Genomic DNA, 15,350 nt, shown 5'->3' on the forward strand with positions numbered 1-15,350 from the left:
CTGTATTGTGAAAGTCACACAAGGCATCAGACATTCTGGTTGCTTACAGGATTATAGCTCAGCAACTCCAGACGCATTCCTTCGTAAGCAGTTTCACTTCCACACTACAGAGTATCTTATAAAGTGGAGACTTGGTATTGGCTATGATGCTGCTGTTGGAATTCTTCCTGCTGTAGATTTCATGGTTGGGACTTCAGGTCACAATTGTCAGGTGAGAACTGGGGTTTCCTCCCTATAGGGAAGCTGCTAGCACATCTCACATGTTCTGGATCATCTGTCCAGGAGAGTAAATGGTCTTACTACCGGGTTTTCTGTCTGTCTTCTCCACAGGCAGATGACCTATCCTACCCTGGTCTGGAGTCCCAACCATGAGCAAGGCATCTAGGAGTGGCATGGTGAGGTCAGGTGATCTCGGAGAAGGTGATGCGGTAGTGTTCCCCCTACCTAGTTGCCTTATGCCTCATGTTTTCCTTATTCATTCGGTTACACCGAAACATTCACTAGGCTTCTGTTTCCAGTTTCTTGTAAAAGTTATACTTAATGTCTGACCCAGCATTCCCTAGTTCTGTGAAAGATACAGAGTGCTGAGAGATGCCTTCTTTAATGTTGGCAAGAACCCATCTGCCTCAATATCCTTCCCAGGCTAAGTTCAGAAACTTCAATTGCTGCAAAATGCTGCAAGCAGAATGTGTAATCCTACATGGTATGGAACCAGCATGCCAGAAGGGTCTGCCTACTCCTTTATGAACCTACGTGATCTCTGTGGTCATCTTCGGAGGCCTTCTGAGATTATGTGGGAAGGGCTTTCTCAGTAGTGGCACCAAAACTCTGGAACGCTCTCCCCAGAGAGAGATTTGTCTGCCCCCTTCTGTTGCCATCTTCAGCTAGCATGTGAAAACGTTTTGTTTGTTTTAGTTTGGCATTCTCTCAGTGATCCCTCCTTCCTGCCCAGTGTTTTAATTGTTGCTTTTATGTTTTGTACTTATTTTAACTCTGGTTTTGATTGTTTTAATAATGTGTTTTTGATTGGTTTTAAAGGTTTTTAAGATGTGATTTTATTATGCATGTTTTAATTTGTTAGCTGCCTTGGTGGCCCTTCTGAGGGCAAAAAGGTGGGGGTATATATTTTGTTAAATAAATAATAACGAAAGGAGGAGAATGGTGACAAATCTTGATGTGTGGCGTGCCTGTCCCTTCTGGGTGGACTGAGACCTAGTTGATGAGGTACCTTCTAATGGGCTACAACTGAAGCATAGTTTGGATTCTCCTTTGAAGCGTCTTCCTTCTTGGTTTGGTTATTCTTTGTTCAATAAAAGATGCTATAGACTATGAGAAGAAGACCTAATCATTGTCATTCATCCTGTGTGGATCCTGGGAGAGCTCTCAGGGCCTCCAAGGCCCACTGGCCCAATCTGCTGTTGCTACTCTGTGCCGTCACTGCTTGGCCATTCATCCAGATGGCCAGGAGGTAAGCAGTCCATGGCCAGGAGGAGGAGACTGTTGCAACTTAGCCCAACAGAAGCAAACTGAAGCAAGAAAATGCCTTGTCCTTGTGGCTGGGTACTGCTTGGTTCTTTTCTGTGGTGTTTCATCATTGGCTGAACCCAGTGCCTAGCTGCTGTGAGTGACACTGGTTATGTTGGGCCAAGTTGGAAGAGTATCCCTTGCTTCAGTTTGGTTTGGGTGGAATGGGTGTGATTCTCTAGTGTGATGTTGGTCCCCTTGCTTCACTTTGGTTTTGGAAGATTCATTCCTGTGCTTCAGTGTGCTTCTGTTAGGCTAAATTTAACAGTGTCCCTTGCTTCAGTTTGGTTTGGATGGAATGATTCTCTGATGTGATGTTGGTCCCCTTCCTTCACTTTGGTTCTGGGGGAGATTCCGTCCTGTGCTTCAGTTTGGTTCTGTTGGACTTTCTCTAGGATAAGCTCAGCTTGAATTTGGGTGTATACCTTGGCCGTGGCAGTCTTGCCCTGGTGTGTTTCTGCAATGAGCACTTTGACGTCTTTGCCATAGGAAACAAGGGAGAGGCTGGGGGCACCTTGTTCATAGTCCCATAGAATTGGCCCCTGGGGTCCAATATTCCTGAAACTTGGAGGATCCTTAGAGGAGAGTCGGGGGTCGGTTCCTGAAAATTTGGTGGAGCTTTCATGAAATATATCACCCCCAGCTCTCTGGATAGTCCCCAGATATTTTCTCTATAGGGAATAATGGAGAGTGGGTGGGACGCCTTCTTTTGGGACCCATAAAATTGACCCCAGGGGTCCAATCTTCACAAAACCTGGCAAGTCTTTAGAGGACAGTTAGGAGCAGGTTCCCTCCAAATTTGGTTGAAGAATGAGTCCCCCAGCCTACTGGATACTCTGCAGAGTGATTTCCCTGTAGAAAACAATGGCCGACCTTTTCGCAAATAGCCAAACTGAATTAGAGAATCAGTTCTGAATTCAGGAAATTCCGAATTTTTCTCAGTTTTGGTTACAAACAAACAAACAAACCCTGGATTTACCAAACTTTTTTGGGTGCAAACTCCTACTTCAGAACCTGTAGCTGGCCTTGTGGCCGTCATCTATAGAGATTCTTCCTCATCCTGCCTATTAGAATGTCTTTTCTAATGTACAAAATAATACTGTCCTTCTGATATTAAGAGTAGTGAATAACAGGGCATTGAAAGTCCATCCATCCTTACTTACTATTACATTCTGTTCTCTTTGATTCAACCCTAATAATCCAATGAGCGTTTTTGCTTTCTTCAGACCCTTGTAGAGTAAATAGCACCAGTATGTTTCTTCTAGATTGGCATTGTACAAAGCACTGAAGTAGTTCGTAGCACAAATGCTGGTGAAAAGCCAACAACTGGTGGTAAAAAACACTGGAAGCAGAACTGAAAATGGGGCTGTACTGGGGGCAATAGCCTGGATGGTCAACAGGTGGGGTCACCGGGAAACAGGTTTAATACCATCCCAAAGGGATGCAGTCCCAGGTCTTGGAAATCAAGCTTTGCCTGTCTCTTGCTTTGGATGAGCCAGTGGCCTAATGGTTGGAGACCAGGGAGTGGGCTGGGGGAAAGGTCTGGAGCTTACCTTCCAAGTTGGTGGGCTTCTTTCCAATATTTTGTCACACCGTAGCTCTTTCTGGAGACAGATCCCAGGGCAAGCTTTTGCAGGTAAGAGCCTGTTCTTTTCCCAGTTGCCCTGGTGAATCCTGTAGGGCGAAGACTGTAATCTGGGAGTAAACGTTGCTTCAGTCACCATTATCGCCTTCTCTCTGTGTATCTCCTGTTCGTCATAACAATGTGTAGTCTCCCAGTTGAACCAGGAAACCTACCACGAAGTATTGTACTGCCGCTTCAAAGTGTTCTGGATAGCCGTGTAATCCATTCCAGTACTGCTGGTGTAATGGGGGTGGGCGGGGAATGCTTAGCTGCTGTACCACAGATTTGATGTCTTTTTTGCATAAGCAGGTCAACAAGAAAACTCTGTAGTAAGTTCTCCCTCTGAGGCAGAGGACATCTTGGGTGATTCCAGCTGTCCAGTCAGGGAGGCAAGAATGAAGTTCTCCCTCTTTCCTGTCTGGCACGTGGGACCCCCCTTCCTCCGTTCTGTTCCTGCCTCCAGGGTCTAGGCGCAGGCTTGCTCTGCTACATCCTGGCTGCCATAATGGCTTTTCTCCTCAGACAAAATTGACCCTAAAACTACCCTTTTGTTTTTTGTGGGAATAGTCTGTTGTGAATGGTTTGAGAACTGTAGCTAGGGTTTAAAAAAAAAAAAAGTTCTGTTGCAAATTAAATTTTTATTTCCCAGAATGGGTGGAGAGCTATTGGGAAATATGACTGTTGTTTTGCTTGTATGTTGCTAGGTACCTGTTTGTATTGCAGCTAAGACAGGACATTCTTTCAGGAAAGTAAGTGCAAATCTTTATTTATGCTTATTATATTTGAATTACATTTCCTGTCAGGAGGCAGTTAGAGCAAGATAATAAATATAGCCACTAAGATAAAAAATCCAGAGTCCCGTCTTATATTGCTCAAAATTCTCTCTTTACACTGCAAAGCACTTTGGTTAACAATAAAAATGTCAGTTGATTAAGAAACACCAAATTAACACAGCCACTTCTTGTTCCTGTGTGTTTTAATAGCTTCTGATAACGGAGAGTTCGCTGAAGTGAAATGATAGCAGGATTTTGGCTTTGCCACTTTGCACGTGGGGAGATTCAGAATCCTGTTTTTAATAGACCTAACTCAACTCACAACAAAGTTACGTGTTTGGAAACTGGCTGAATCACAATAGTGTCCATGGTCAAATATTGGACCAGTTCACCACATACCACCCTTAGCGCCCCGTTTTGAAGTAAAATGATGAATTAAAGAAGCCAAGGGGAGTTCTCACCCAGTACTTGTCTATATCCAACGAAACAATAGTTGCAGTCAAGAAAAAGGCTGAAGACCGTGTCTTCTGTTGCAAGCCTCTGCTTACATGTTCAGTACACAAAATGCTTTGAGCAACTTCTCTTTTCTGTAAGAGAGGGGGAAGTTGTCTTAAAAGAGGATTTACAATTACAATGACCCCATTGCCTGTTGCAGTCACGTCTTTTGATCTTAAAAATAACATCATAATAATAACATTCGATTTATATACCACCCCTCAGGACAACTTAACACCCACTCAGAGCGGTTTACAAAGTATATCATTATTATCCCCACAACAGCAAACACCCTGTGAGGTGGGTGGGGCTGAGAGAGCTCCGAGAAGCTGTGACTGAGCAAGGTCACCCAGCTGGCTTCAAGTGGAGGCATGGGGAATCAAACCCAGTTCTCCAGATTAGAGTCCCATGCTCTTAACCACTACACCAAACTGGCACCAAACTAGCTTGGAAGACTTGTCCCTGCTACAGTGCTGTGTCTTGGATGCTCTCAGGCTCACTGGCATTTAGGCCTGTGAGTGGGCTGTAGCAAAGCAGATAAGAGCTCACTTCATTCAGTGCTCTGATACATATGCACACATTTTTAAATCCCTGCACATAGACCACTAGCAAGTCAGGGAGAAGGACTGTAGACGACTCTTTATAATGCAGTACTGTTTTGTTTTAACTTACAGGGGATATTTCTGTATGTGTACAGAATTGTGTGGTCGGCTGACTCGAGTGCTGCAAGTGTATTGAATTTTGGATGTGTGTGTTTTAAAGTAGGCATGCTATGCCTCTCAGCTGCCACTGAGTGCAGTCCCCAGATGTAGCCCTTGAGCACCCTTTTCATGTTGGTAAAGGGGCTTCTTGTTGAAACAAGTGGAGCCCATGCAGTTAAAATTCATGGGTGTGAATGCAGAGCCAGAGAACAGGGATGGGGGGTGCCTGTTCATTCTTATGATAAATGATGAGTCTTGACTAAAGTAATCATGTGTGTCTTCTTTTCCCCCAGACTAAAATGCCCTTATGAAACCGCAGTGGAACTTTCAGCCTTGTGCCTCCAAGGTAATGCCATCACCAGCTTGGTCAGAACTGTTGGTGGCTGTTTCACAGAAGGCAGTTTGAGGACCAGGTTTTGACACCGCCGCAACCATTGGAGTTGCTGTGGAGTAAATGCATATTCTGCCTCTGCACATAATGCTCTCCTCAGAAGTCTCACGATTGTGTGAGAGAAAAAGCTTCTTTTTGGAAATAAGATGTAGCTTTTAGAAGATGGCTCTGTGGTTCTTCTCTTTGTTGAGAGGGCAGCTACAGTTTTCTATCATCTTGCAGGGTCTAATCAAAATTCTCCTGATGAAGCCCTTTGTATTTAGCCATGTATGAACACTGAAATCTTTACAGGGCTCTAAAAGATAGATAATGCATATTTCGAATGACTGTTCTTAGTTGTAAATGCTGGAGTTCAGTCCATTACTAGCAAAGTTCTTATGAAATATTCCTTTTTAAAAGGTACAAATGGGTTGTTTAGAACACTCAAATCTGTTCCATCAACTATTATTTTACAGGTGTAGTGCTGTTTGGAGTGTGTTCTCTTTTTTTCTTCAGAGTCTATAAATAATTCCATTTTATCCATATTTTAATAGAAAAAAATTGAATAACAGGGAGAGCTAGAATTGAAATAGATTTATCGTACTAATATCTGTTTGGAAGGAGAACTAATCCCTCTACTGAGGAAATTAAGGGCATGAATTATCCGTTTATAGAACACAAATGTTACAGAAGATGACATTCATAGAAGGCAAAAAAGAGATAAGTATTAAATGGTTGCTGTTTTAGAAATTGCTTTTCACAAATCTTTTGGGTTCCTAAGCCTTTTGTTGAAGTATATGAACATATACAAATCATTTTTCTGTAGAAAGCTAAAGAAGAATATGTTCTGAAGTATTCTTATAGGGTGGAGAAGTCTACCATGACCTGAGATGTAAATCAGAATTTTACAAAAAGTCCATTTCTAGAAGTCAGTGCAGTGTGGTAGTGTCAGATTAGGAATTGGTGGTGGTGGAGAGTGCCCTCAAGTCATAGTTGACTTATGGCGACCCCTGGTGGGGTTTTCAAGGCAAGAGACTAACATGCTGAAACCATATTTGGAGAAGAAATGGGAGGTGGGAGGAAAACTGTGGCAGTTTGAGAACTATTGAAGTATAATAAAATATAGAGGGGGGTGACTTTACCGGGGGGAGAAGAGATAAATGTGAATTTATAAGCAGTTAGATTAATAGATTGACATATATATAGATATATATAGGTCAATAAATAGAATATTGATAGAAAATAATTAACTATAAGGATTAAATATAAGGATTGAGTAACCAACAATATTTTCTTTCTTTGATAAGATTTGTATAATGCACCAAACTGAATGTCTGAAGGTATAGACGAGTCAAATTGATTGACTATGTGATGAGAGTTATATAGAATTACCATAAAAAGACAGAATGAGTAATATATAGAGAATAAGTCAAATTGTTTGATTTAAATGTGTAAGATTTTTATGGTTTATGATATATAGGTTTATGATATATAGAAATATTTAAAAATGGAAAATGGGATAAATTGTTTATCTAAGATGGAAACAAAGACTTACAGTTTGGGTATATAATAAGAAAAAATAGTTAAGGATGTACTGCTTAGTATAATGGAGAATATATATTTGTTTTAGATAGAGGAATTTAATAGAAATAAGGGAAAAGGGACAAAGGGTTGGAAAACTGTTGGAAGTCAACAAAAGGGGGGGAAAGGGAGGGGGTAAGAAATGAAAAATTTGGGGAAAATTGAATGTAAATGTAAAAATAACGGATTCTAACCCAATAAAAAATTTTTCAAAAAAAAAAAAAAAGGCAAGAGACTAACAGAGGTGGTTTGCCATTGCCTGCCTCTGCAACCCTGTTCTTTGTTGGAGGTCTCCCATCCTATTACTGAACAAGGCTGACCCTGCTTAGCAGCCAAGTTCTGACGAGATCAGGCTCGCCGGGGCTATCCAGGTCAGGGTCACATTAGGAACGGGGAGACTTCAAATCCCCACTCAGATGTGATATTCACTGGGTGACCTTGGGCCAGTTGTGTACTTTCTGTCTAATGTTGTTGTGAAGACAAAATTATGGGGGGAATCTCTGTTAGCCACCCATAGCCCCTTGGAGAGAGACGTATTTTCTCTGAGGGCTAACACGGATAGGAAATCATTGAGAATTCTAATCTAATTTGCAGTGTAGTAACCTTTTATTTCAAACTTTTAACTTTGGCAGCTGAGCTTGGTGACTGTGAACATCCTGAACATACTCCGGAACTTGTGTCAGAATTCAGATTTACCCCTAACCAAACTGAGGCAATGGAGTTTGAGATTTTTCAGAAGTGGAAAGAATTCAGGTATAGAGGCATCTGTAGGTGTGTGCATGCACGTGTGCACAAATCTGCTTTTGTTTAGTTGAATACAAATTTTGGAAATGATAAAAAAAAATGAATTTAGAGCTGTGCATTTTCATCCTCAAAATTGGGATCTTAAATGCAAGCAGAAAGAGAAAAGGGAAGATTTCCGATTCAATGACTGGAGTTTTTTTTTGCCCTACCTCTTGCTTGTCTAGGGGAAAGAGTCCTGCACAGGCTGAAATGTGCTACTTGAACAAAGCCAAATGGCTCGAGATGTACGGGGTAGATATGCACATTGTTAAGGTAAGCGGTTCTCACTGCAGGATATTTTTGTAGCAAACGGGAAGATTATGACTAAATGTTATGATTTCTGCTCTTAAATATGTTGCACTTAAAAAGCTTTCCTCACCTGTTTTCAGTTTTCTAGTATAAACCTCAGAGCTGAAACTTTTTATTCAACATAATCTTGCATTGCTTGTAGGGAAGAGATGGTTGTGAATATGCTCTTGGGTTGACGCCAACAGGTATCCTGATCTTTGAAGGAGCAAACAAGATCGGCTTATTTTTTTGGTGAGTCCTTTCTGCTAACATTTTAACGTGCTTTCTCCTCTCAAGAACGAGAGGCGGGATTGTCTCTGTCTTTAGATCCTCTTCAAAAGTTGAATTCAGACTGAATTTTCTGCTAACAGAGAACAGTTTCATCAGCGGAACAGAATTTTTCTGCTTAACCCTTCCTGGTGCATACCGTTGATCTTCCCTAAATGCTGTTCCTGGGGGATAAGAATGGTGGGTGGAACTTCCTGCTTTATAGCATTGTATCTCAAATTTTGCACAACAATAGCAGTTATATATACTGTTTGATGACAAAAAAGTTATAATGGTTTCTTAATATTGTAGATCTTGCCATAGAGCAAGGTAAACTGGCAGACAGTTAAAGCCAAGTTAGGCACTCAGGCACAGTGTCTATTGTGAAGTAATCTGTGGTTACCTGTTTCCTTTCTGATTAGGCCCAAAATCACTAAAATGGACTTCAAAAAGAGCAAGCTGACACTTGTGGTGGTAGAAGATGATGAACAGGTACCCATTTCCTGTTGCCTGATCCTGCACTGTCCAGAGCTCTGTGATTTCAGCAGACGTTCACCACAGGGCTTAGCACATTGCCAGGTCAAGGGTTCTTTTTGTGATGCTATTTTTAACAAGATGGCATGTGTGAGAACTTACAAGAATTCTGTTTTCCTCTATTAGGGTAGAGAGCAAGAACACACGTTTGTTTTCCGATTAGACAATGCTAAAACGTGCAAGCACCTCTGGAAATGTGCGGTGGAACACCATGCCTTCTTCCGGTTACGCACCCCAGCAAACAGTAAATCTAACCGGTCAGATTTTATCCGACTGGGTTCTCGCTTCAGATTCAGGTACCTAATTGCATATGTAGACTTGCAGATAAAGCCACAAAAATTACTAGATGACATTTTTCAACTAGTCCAATTGTCCACATATTGTCGAAGGAACTACAATGCCAAGACCACGGCCATACAGCCCGGAAAATCTATAACAACTACCAATTGTCCACACTTTACCTATGTTGGCCAATAGTATGGTATTGATGTCTTGAAGGTGTGTGTGTGTGGGGGGGGCAAACTCTTCAGCTTTGCAAAAGCTTTCCTCTGTAGTCACCTGGAGGCAATCCTTACTTATTGTAGGTGACCGGGCAAGTGATTAGTTGCAGAAACTAAGGATGATCTTTATTGCCATTAATTGCATGTAGTATAACCTTTCACTTTGTACAGATCTTGACTGCTTGGGTACAAAAGTTGAAGGAAGCCTCTCCTTCTAAGGGACACTGGAAATGGGAGTTTGTTAATAAGCCGGAATTTGCTCTCCTAGAATGTCAAGAGCCTGTTTTTTAAATAGGAGTTGCCTTGGTTCAGTGGCTGGTGTGGTCTGGTCCCCTTTACTAAGAGAAGTGGCGGGACAAGATTATTAAGGGGAATTCTCATGCTGAGAGCATTGGGGATTGAGTATTTTGGTTTCTTGAGCAGCAAGTAAGTTGTTCTGACAGAACAGAGAGGTACTGCTTTGGCTTGTGGGTGGAACTTGACTAGGGCAACAGGAGATGTTTAGCCAGGACTGACAGAACTTTTGCTGTATGAGCTGTTCATGAAAAAGTTTTAAACTAGGTTTTGATGGCACATTCTGAGGTATGACTTTTAACCACTGCTGTTGTAAAATTATGTAATATTATTCTGGTTGCTGTGAATGGCTGTTCACAGTAGTTACTTCAGAATTCCTTGTATGTATTCTTATATGCCATCTTGCGTTTTTATGAGGAAAAAAGGAGGCAGACTCTTGCTCCTACCTTGAATGTATGTGTATGTTTTTTGTGTTTTGGAGGTGGGGATGGGGTGTGAAATCAATCTAGTCTGTGGTGCTAGTTTTCCCCTCCCTTTTTCTTATAAGTGGGAGAACGGAGTACCAAGCGACGCACGGATCCAGGTTACGCAGAACCAGCACGTTTGAACGGCGGCCAAGCAAGCGGTATCCCTCCAGAAGGCACTCAACTTTCAAAGGTTGGAATTCGTAGCCAGCATTTTTGTATGCTGTTTTTCCTTAATCCAAATGCTTAATTGAAATTGGAGCTTCTTTCTCCGTTCATTTTCATATACATGTCTTCATTTCATCACAACTCTCACTGCTGAAGGATATACATCTGGGGAGGGAGTAAAGGGCTGCTTGTGTCAGTTGCCTTTATTATCATTTTTTATTCCCAAATCTGTTTTCTCAGAAGCACCTGAGAAATCCTCCAGTAAAGCAGGTTTTCTCTATAATATTTGCTCAATTGGGAAGACGGAAGGAACACTGAAGAAGTGTATCTTGATCATGGAGAAACCTCAGACCTTGAGACAGACAAATCAAGGATCCCGCGGTCCAGTTCTGATGGCAGTTGCTTGTGTATGTGTAAAGTGCTGTTAAGTCAAAGCCAACTAATGGCAACGCTATAGAGTTTTCAAGGCAAGAGCCACTCAGAGGTGGTTTGCCATTGCCTGCCTCTGCATGGTGGCCTTAGACATTCGTGGTGGTCTCCCATCCAAGTACTAACCTGGGCTGACCCTGTTTAGCTTCTGAGATCTGATGAGATCAGGCTTGCCTGGGCTATCCAGGTCAGGGCCCAACTGCCTGCAACTTTTGCTAAAGTTTCCTCGTTTTCTTCAGAATTTGAAATGTTTTAACTCTTTGGAAAAAGTGCGCAGGTATATAAAAAACATTAGATGTTTTGTATTTTATTTTTATTTATTTATTTGATTTGAGTTATACCCCAACTCCCCCCCTCCCACGAATGGGGTTAGGGCAGCTCATAACATCCATACAATACAATAAGTTAATCATAAAAACTATAAAATCAGTAGATCCAGAGGAGTTAGCCATGTTAGTCTGTAGAAGCAAAATAGTAAAGAGTCCAGTAGCACCTTTAAGACTAACCAACTACTGTAGCATAAGCTTTCGAGAACCACAGTTCTGTTGCATCTGACGAAGAGAACTGTGGTTCTCGAAGGTTTATGCTAAAGTAAAGTTGGTTAGTCTTAAAGGCACTACTGGACTCTTTACTATAAAATCAGTAGTAATTTTAAAACAGTCATTAAAATAGTCCAGGCACTTATATATAGGCTACTTAGATAGACAGTTGGAAGTCCGCAGGGCCCAGATCTCCAGTGGAGAGTGTTCCACCAGGCTGGGGCCAGGGCAGAGAAAGCCCTGGTTGAGGCCAGATGGATGTCCTTCAGGCTGGGGACCACCAGGAGTTGCTTGTCTGCAGGGCGCAACACCGTGCAGGGGACATAATGGGAGAGGCGGTCCCGCAGGTATGCTGGTCCCAGTTCGTGAAAGACTTTAAACACCAAGGTTAACACCTTGAACCGGATCCGGAACTCCACTGGATGCACAGGATGGCTATGTGCTCGGATTGGCGTTCTGAGAACGCATGCCACTGCCTTCTGGACCAGCTGTAACTTCTGGGTCAGGCCCAAGGGCAGCCCAGTGTAGAGTGAGTTGCAGTAGTCTAGCCTGGAGGTGACCGTTGCATGGATTATTGTAGCCAGGTATCAGATGTTTACAAGAAAGAGGCAAATGTTCAGCATCAAAGATTACCATCATGATGTATCTGTCTGTAGATGGTGGTGCAGCTTAACCACAACTTTTTTAGCTTTCTTAGCATCATTCCCTTATGAGATTTTCTCAGATCCCATCTTCTGTTACAGAACGGATCCCCTTGTTGTCTTTGTCAAAATATGTTAGCAGTTGGGGACCAAAGCAGTTGTGGATGTCACATCCTTCTCAGTGTTGTCATGCGTAAAGGAGGTCATCATGTCTTTGATGATGAAAACGGAGGGCAGAAGCAGTGTATTTCCCCCCTCAAAGTGTTTGACAGTGTGCAAAGGGCAGAAAGTGAGGCAGAAAATGCACAGCCCTTCTGCATTCTGCGTTTGTCCACAAAGACATGATGGCCTCCTTTGGGCATGAGCAGACATGCCATTAAATTAACCTGGGTTTTGCTGCTTTTCAAAGCTGTGATGTTCACTCTTCCTTTTCTTTGTTCTCCCTTCAGTAAACAACCCAATGAAAGCGTCTCCGCTTTGGTAAGCACCTTCTCATTCATTCTTTGGCTTGGTATCTGCCATCTTTGACCGAGGCCCAAGAAAAAAGCAAACCTGTCTTAACTCTGGTGTTGGATCACAGCCCAAGTATATCACAGTTGGCACTCAAATGTTGGTAGTTGGGTGGGTTGCAGAGGAAATAACATGTAGAAATAAATAAGGGCTAGTAAAAGGTGATTATTTATTTGTCCATCTGCTTAGAACATTTCTATGTTGCCTCTTTAGAGTCCATCTCTAGACAGCTTACAATTAAAACTATGGTATAAAACAGGGCTTTTTTTCTGGGAAAAGAGGTGGTGGAACTCAGTGGGTTGCCCTCGGAGAAAATGGTCACATGGCTGGTGGCCCCGCCCCCTGATCTCCAGACAGAAGGGAGTTGAAAGTGCCCTCTGCGCCACTCAGCGGTGCGTAGGGCAATCTCAACTCCCCTCTGTCTGGAGATCAGGGGGCGGGGCCACCAGCCATGTGACCATTTTCAAGAGGATCCGGAACTCCGTTCCCCCTGAAAAAAAGCCCTGGTATAAAAAACCAAACTGATAATCTGGGGGTTTGGCCACAGAATTGTGTACTTGATTCCCCTTGCTCCCTTGTACAACATTCCTTTGTATTGATGCCAAAATTAACTATGGTAAAAATTAACAAGGGTTCATTTGGATGCTAGCAATGAATGCTGGTTTCAGAACAAACTCTGGGAGGGTCTAGAAAATACTTTTTTGCATGGGCACACGCTCGTTTTGATGAGATCCACACAATCACACAGCAGCTGCAGGGGACTGCTTTTTAAAAAAGGAGGGCCCAAATGGGCTTGGAATGGCACCACAGGGGGAGGGAGGACCACCTATCTTTCCTCCAATCTGTTCCCCAGTGTGAAAACTGTGTTCGGGAGGAGGAGTTACTTTGTCAATTTTGCTGTTCCATGTGGACAATCTGCACAGCAAAATCTTTGAAATAACTGCACCCTGTATGGTTTTCATGCAAGAAAACTGCCTTGGAGGGAGACAGGAGCCTTTCCTTCGCAGTGACGCCATTCTGAGACTTTTGGGCTCTTTTAAAAAAAAAAAAAAACAGTTCCCAGGAGCTGCCATGTGGTTGTGCAGTGCACGTTAAAATGAGTGCATGCCCACGCAAAAGAATATCCTCTAGAGAAGGAGCTGTGGCTCAGTGGAAGAGCCTCTTCTTTGCATGCATAAGCTCCCAAGTTCCATTCCTGCCGTCCCCAGTTAAAAAGTTTGGTGTAGTCGGTGATGTGAAAGACCTCAGGCTGAGAACCTGGAGAGCTGCCGCCTGTCTGAGTACACAGTACTGACTTTGATGGGCCGGTGGTCTGAATTGATGTAAGGCAGCTTCTTCATCTGTTTGTAATGTTAACATCTAGCAGCTGGACGAACGCTTGTCGGGGATGCTTGAGGCTGTTCCTGCCTTGGGCAGGGGGTTGGATTGGATGATCTGTACGGCCCCTTCCAATCCCATGATTCTATGACAGAGCAACTCTCTGTTCAACACCAGCAATACAGGCTGGGGATGATATGATTTTTCACTATAGTTAAGGTTGGCAAGATGAACAAAAAAATCAATGTAGAGAGGGGAGGGACCAAACGCTGCCAGTGGGGGCATCTGTAACTTGTTCAGTTATGCAGACCTCTTTGATGGTCCTACCTTTATTGCTTAATAGAATTCTCCGCGGCTAGAATGTGTCTGTATTCTTCCAGTAAGACTCCTCCATAAAACATCCTGCCTTATTAAATTTGTTTGCTTTGTTCAGTTCCACTGTGTAATCTGCCGTCATAATCTTCCTTCAGTCAGAGTGGCTGTTTCATACAATATTTCTTCCTACCAAAAATGTGGTTGTCTGTTTTTTTAAACTGTTGCCCTTTCAGTAGATAGTGTTTGATCAATGACATGTGAATTCAAGTAAATTATTGTACAAAGCAGAGATACATTTGTGGCAGTAAAGGCAAATTAATTTTGCACTGCCTTCCTAAGAAAATTAGGGATGGTACTATTTAAATCAGTATCTTCCTGTTTAATTTGCTGGTTTTTGTTGGGAGGGAAGGAAAGAAGATGTTGCTTATACACCCAGACTCTTAATATTTGAGCGTTTCTTCTTCTCCCTCTGAGGCAGAGGACCTCTTGGGTGATTCCCACCATCCAGTTGTGGAGGCAGGAAGTTGAATCTTCTTCCTTTTCCTTGGCATGTGGGACCACCCCTTAGACTCTCAGTTCTTTTCCTGCCTCCAGGGAGAGCAGTTGGGTTTTTGTGCAACAAATGTGCACTCATGTGCAACAGTTAGAAATGTCTGCTTTCACAGCAAATCACAGATTGTCATGTTCAAAATTGCTAACTATGGGTTGGATCCTACCATTTAATTCTGTCAGCTTCAACATACTCCTCTGGCACTAGGTGCATTCTGCTTACAGAAAACAGTCGCTTATGTCAACACAAAAGCATATTGTATCAGCAGAAGGCATCTTTGGCAAGAGGGTGCTGCCGGAATTAAACAACAACAGATGATGATGATGATGATGATGATGATGATGATGATGATGATGATGATGATGATGATGATGATGATGATGATGATGATGATGATGATGATGATGATGATGAACACTGTGTTTATATACCGCCCTCCTAGACAGATTAGTGCCTCATTTTGAGTGGTGAACAAAGTCGGTGTTATTATCCCCGCAATACAGTTTGGGCTGAGAAGAGTGTCTTACCCAAGGCTGCCTGCAGAATTAGTGGCAGTAGTGGGAGTCAAACTACTTATTTACAGTCCAGCTGCATAACCACTATGCTTCTGCAGCTCCTGGTTTGTAGGACAAGCACAAGCTATAGTTTGTTGGTTTGGACATCACTGCAAACTTTAGTTTTCT

The 15,350-nt window shown here is 42.6% G+C and overlaps 1 protein-coding gene across 2 annotated transcripts in view; it reads left to right on the forward strand.

Annotated features, from left to right (window-relative positions):
- Positions 1 to 15,350, forward strand: part of EPB41L4B (erythrocyte membrane protein band 4.1 like 4B) — a 193,043-nt gene that overhangs the window by 61,051 nt on the left and 116,642 nt on the right. For both annotated transcript variants that reach the window (XM_054991038.1, XM_054991039.1), the window contains exons 5-13: positions 3,853 to 3,897; positions 5,411 to 5,463; positions 7,701 to 7,821; positions 8,037 to 8,124; positions 8,303 to 8,391; positions 8,829 to 8,898; positions 9,067 to 9,236; positions 10,282 to 10,391; positions 12,425 to 12,455. In XM_054991038.1, coding sequence (XP_054847013.1) covers positions 3,853 to 3,897; positions 5,411 to 5,463; positions 7,701 to 7,821; positions 8,037 to 8,124; positions 8,303 to 8,391; positions 8,829 to 8,898; positions 9,067 to 9,236; positions 10,282 to 10,391; positions 12,425 to 12,455 — 777 coding nt within the window. The remainder of the gene's footprint in view (positions 1 to 3,852; positions 3,898 to 5,410; positions 5,464 to 7,700; positions 7,822 to 8,036; positions 8,125 to 8,302; positions 8,392 to 8,828; positions 8,899 to 9,066; positions 9,237 to 10,281; positions 10,392 to 12,424; positions 12,456 to 15,350) is intronic.

This window comes from Eublepharis macularius, chromosome 11 (genome assembly GCF_028583425.1).
Source record: "Eublepharis macularius isolate TG4126 chromosome 11, MPM_Emac_v1.0, whole genome shotgun sequence".
Classification (NCBI taxonomy): domain Eukaryota; kingdom Metazoa; phylum Chordata; class Lepidosauria; order Squamata; family Eublepharidae; genus Eublepharis; species Eublepharis macularius.